The 5208-nt window shown below is 42.8% G+C and overlaps 1 protein-coding gene across 1 annotated transcript; it reads left to right on the top strand.

The window, feature by feature from the left end:
* Nucleotides 1-1277: 1277 nt before the first annotated feature.
* Nucleotides 1278-2222, top strand: LOC137529090 (olfactory receptor 6F1-like). Its single transcript, XM_068251076.1, has one exon. The coding sequence runs from the start codon at nt 1278-1280 to the stop codon at nt 2220-2222; it is 945 nt and encodes a 314-aa protein (XP_068107177.1).
* The last annotated feature ends 2986 nt before the right edge of the window (nt 2223-5208 follow it).

The following is a 5208-nucleotide window of genomic DNA, read 5'->3' as shown; positions in this document are numbered from 1 at the left end:
TAACATGGGGTCCTTTCCTTCCTCTGCAAATGTTTCAAGGTCCCTCTTCTTGCATATTACAGCAAATCTCCACAACACCCAATCAAAAGCCACTCAAAACCAGATGCGATGACCACCAGGGTCTAATAGCGCGTTGGCAATATTCCCAGGTCGCCCCCAACCGCCACGATCAGATAAAATCCACTTCCTTCCTATTTTCCCTTCAAAATCCCATTCATGGCCAATGTGATAACCTCAAGTAAAAATCTCTCATAGCGTAATACTGTAAAACTATTTAATAGTATAAAAGGGTACTGCACTCACATAAAATGTCTTGTAAAAACAGCGTAGAGTTTTATGTATGGGCTCGCTCCCGTTTAGGTGGCATCAGCTAGCTCTTCCCGATGTGCTGTCCTTGCAGTGCATGGCCAGCTGCTGCGCTGCCAGATTATGTGTATTTAGGGGGGAAATGCTGCCAGATTGTGTGTATGTTGGGGGGAAATACAGCCAAACTGTGTATTTTGGGGGAAATGCTGTCAGATTATGTGTATTGGGGGAACACTTTCAGATTATACGTATTTTGGGGGAAACACTGTCAGATTATGGGATTTTTTTTTGGGGGGTGGGGGGTGGGGAGGCTTGCAAATCCATTTGTCATATTAGTCCTCTTGATCTGTACATTTTATCCCACTATTGTTACTGCGTAAACCCTATTTATTGAAGTCAGCCCTCCACTATGTGGTCTGAAAAAAAATTGGCCCTCCATACCCATGAAGTTGGATAGCACTGCCCCATGCCATAGAACACCAGCTGGTATCCAGAGGCAGTCATCTCTATGTGCAGCCCAATTACTGCAATGGATCTCACATATCAATTGCAGGCTGACAAGTGTGAATGTCTTCTATATATACAAAATAGGAGCTGTTCACTTATTTGAGCTGTTCACTGTCAGTTTTACTGACAGTTTCACAATGAGTGGGAGAACAGACAAAAAAATGCCCATTTTTAGCTCAAGTGGGAACACAGCCTGATAGACACTATCCCTTGATCTAAGATCACATTTTTTGTTTAGATATAAGATAACATATGAGATTATTGAGAGTAAAAAATTGTGGAACAGAGGATAAGAGCATATTAACTTTTTTTCTTATTAGGATTACTAAAGTATTTTTAAAGATATCTTGTGTGAATTGTTTTGCCATTTTATGTTATTTCTTGTACTTTTTCCTTGGTAACTATACATTTGAACCTAGAAATACTGAAAAGGATTTCACAAACTTCAAAAAATCTTTGCAGAAATGACTCATGTCAACCAAACTAGACTGATACTTGTTGGGTTTACTTTTGGTCCTTCTGAGCAAAATATTTTACTTTTACTCTTTGTCATTGTTTATTTGATATCCCTAATTGGGAACCTGTCGATTATTGTAGCCATGTGTCTGGACAAGCGCCTCCATATTCCTATGTACTTTTTCCTCGCCAGCCTGGCTTTCTTGGATATTTGGTTTATATCATCTACAGTCCCCAAATTGCTCACTATACTGGCTTCTAACAACAGATTCATTTCTTTAACTGAATGCATTTTACAGTTTTATTTTTATGTTTCCCTTGGAACAATAGAATTTTATCTTTTGGCGGTCATGTCAGTGGATCGGTATGTGGCTATTTGTAACCCATTAAGATATCATTCTATCATCTCCAACAGGGTCTGTCTTTGTTTAGTTCTAGGCTCATGGATATTTGGATTTATTACTTGCATCTACCCAACTATATTAATGTTGGGTTTATCCTTTTGTGGGCCATACGAAATCAATCACTTCTTCTGTGACAGCTCAGCAGTAGTGAAAATCAGCTGCTCTGATGTACGACACTTTGAAACAATCGTTGCCAGCTTAGCCTCAGCTATTATTTTTGGCTCATTTATCCTCACTTTCATTTCTTACTGCAACATTCTCATCACTGTCCTAATGATACCTTCAGCCAGTGGAAAAATCAAAGCATTCTCCACATGCAGTTCTCATTTCATGGTAGTGTCATTAGTGTACGGCAGTGCCATTTTTATTTATGTTCGCCCAGTGGAAAGGTCATCTGAACTTAATAAAATTGTTGCACTGCTTAACAGTGTCATGACACCAGTCCTCAACCCATTTATATACAGTCTGAGGAACAAACAGGTCCAACAAGTGTTCAAAAGTTTGGCTTTGAAAATGTTTCCTAGCAAAAATTCCGTACTGAAATTTTAACATTTGTCTCAGTTTCAAGTTAAGCTTTCTATTGCTTAGCCATTATTTTATCCAAAGTCCCTTTAGCAGGACGTACATCTCTAACATATTGTTGGACTCCTGGAATTCTGCTTATGAGGCTCATTTTTTTCAGTATGATATATAGAAAAGTAATGTGCTCTAGTGTAGATATCCCTCATATTTTTATTCTTAATATTATTGTGTATTTTTATATCACTGACATCCTCCACAGGACTTTGCATAGACGTTTCACTAGCTGGGATTGAAGAGGCTACCCATCTCTCCCCCCCCCCCCCCCCCCAAAAAAAATGGATATGGATGATTTAAAATAATATAAATATCTCTTACCTCAAATGAAGAAAATACCTTGCTTGAGGTAAACAAGTTTTTTCTTTTTACACTAAAAACCTGTTTACCTCAAACAAGGTATTTTCCTCCATTGAGGAAAAAAATCCTTCTATTATTATTTTGGATCATCCATAACTCGTTTTTTCGGGAGCACCTCTTCCCTTCCAGATTCCAAACAAAACCCCCCAATCTTTTGGAGTGTTATGTTGTAAGTTCCTTAAACTTGCAACAGCTTTTTGCAGAGTGCAACCCTCCTAATGCAAAGATCTTAAAGAACCTGTGTGAGGAAGGGTTTTGTCACTTGCCTTCATACTGGGATTGCGAGTATTGCAACCCACACCTGTGAGTATCACTCTTCTACATCCAATTGCCTTATCTGGTATCACAAAGTACTACACTACATTGGGCTCCTGGGGTGTCTGTCTTTTTTGTCTTTTCTGGAAGGATTATCCCACATTTCACTAACTGTTCCTCAGAGGGGATTACGATCCTATTTCTTGTATAATCGATGTCTATGCCAGAGTCCATAAAGCTAACCTGAGGGAGCCAATTAACTTATCAGTTTGTTTTTGTGATGTGGAAAGAAATACACATGAACACAGAAATAACATATAAACTCCATTCATATAGTGTCCTGGCCAAGATCCAAGCCTGGAACTCTAGCACTACAAGCAAGAGTGCATGTCACACTACACCAGAGCCGGGACAAGGTCCTCCAGCACCAAAGGCTGAGACACCAAAGTGTGCCCCTCAATCCCTCCCACCCCAACTGTCACACACTGATTGCTATTAGACTAACAGGCGCCCCAGGGCCCCCAACACCTTAATCTCTAGTTATCTGGCTTACAGTCACTGCCATGTATCCCCTTTTCTTATTTCTCTCTGCTTCAAACCCAATAGGGGAATGATAGCTGAGTGAGTTGTGCGTCCCCTCCTACGTTGCACCCAGAGGCTGGAGCCTCGCTCGCCTCTGCCTCTGCCTCGGCCCTGCACTACACTACTGTGCCATGCATATAGCTTATTGGGGAATCTTCCTGAGAGGGATGTTGTACATTCCAAATTAGTTGCTTACAGTTTTCAGTATTACAAATACTTAAAAAGACAGCCTTTAAGAGCAATGACCACATGAATACAGTTAAAAACCTATGTGGACAACAATAATGTAATGCATTGCATGTTTCTTGCACAGATGGTCTTGCTTAGTAAAGTGGATTTTTACTTACTTTGAGCTTTTTCCTGCCCCTCCGGATCCTCACCTTTTTACCGCTGTTCCAACTGGAGCTCTAGTCATAGTATTGTGCATGGGCAGTCCTGTCCACATGCCTCCACGATCGTGGTCCCAATGCTGGGAGCATTCTGCACATGCGTGGTACAACTCTCTTAAGAACTGTGCAAGTACAAAATGCTTCCGTCTCTCGAAGCGCAATCCAGGAGATGTGTGGATGGCAACATGAAAGTGCAGTAGCAGGGACTAGAGCACCAGCCAGGGATCTTTCTAAGGGGGCAGTGGCACATAAGAGAGGAACTGTAGGACACCCAGGGGACCTGACAGACAGAGGCTGGAAGATGTCCAAGAAAATAAAAAAAAAATCCACTTTCTTGGCCTGATATAGGTGTGCTTTCAATTATAAAAGATAAAAAAAAAAAACATATGGGCTTTTGCAGCACAATTAGGGCAATTTTGATACATCACCATTGAAGGAGGTCCCCCAAAAGGTGCACTTCTCTCTCAGTAACTGCAAGTATGATGACGGCCAAAGCACAGAGGAGGACTCAGAGTTCTAGGAGAGTGAACCTGGCCAGGAGGATGGAGGGAGTTCACTAGGGAGCATGGCCAGAGAATGAGGAGGGAACCCAGCATCCTCACAGCCTGACCCCGGTGCATGTGCGCCAACAGGTCACGCAGTGAGAGGAGGTCCGCCACAAGCTGTGCTTCTCTCCCAGCTACTGTGAAGATTAGTACGGCCACAGCATTGGTGAGGACATGTCGTTCCAGGAGAGTGAGCCTGGCAAGGAGGAAGTCAGAGGGAGTCTACCGGGGAGCTGTGCTTGGCTGGAGGATAAGGAGGGCATTACTGGGTAACATGTAAAATGCCTGAGCGACTCCTTGACCCCGGAGCAGCACTTCCTGTACCAGAGACCTTAACTGCCCTTGCCTCTGTCCACCAAGTTCTTCCGCAAGCTGTGCCTCTTCGACACCCCTCACACCTTTAAGGTGTGGGACAGGTGCTGGTTGTAACTTCTAATGTGTGTCTGTACAATGTCCCCGTACTGACATTCCTGCATGTCCAGTGTAGCATCTCCAGATTAGCGTAGGTGGTTTGTTACTGTAGCTGAGGGGCAGTGGGGATTAGTGTAGCTGGGGGGCAGTGGGGGAAACTTTGGGGTAACTTTAGCTGGGGCGGTGAGGATTAGTGTAGGTGGGGGTTACTGTAGCTGAGGGGGGCAGCAGGGGTTACTTTAGGTGGACAGCTTGGAGGGAAAAGCTCAATAAGATACCCCTGCACCATGGATGTATCAGGTTCAGTACATTTTTTTGTATATCTTTTTAGTATATTTATTTAGTACTAGCTGGTCACCCGGCGTTGCCCGGGTATGTAATTGGCTCATCCATCCTCTTATATCATTAAGTAGGGAA

The sequence above is a fragment of the Hyperolius riggenbachi genome, chromosome 1 (assembly GCF_040937935.1).
Source record: "Hyperolius riggenbachi isolate aHypRig1 chromosome 1, aHypRig1.pri, whole genome shotgun sequence".
Classification (NCBI taxonomy): Eukaryota; Metazoa; Chordata; class Amphibia; order Anura; family Hyperoliidae; genus Hyperolius; species Hyperolius riggenbachi.
The sequence above is the reverse complement of the archived record's forward strand: the minus strand, read 5'-3'. Positions and strand labels throughout refer to the sequence as shown.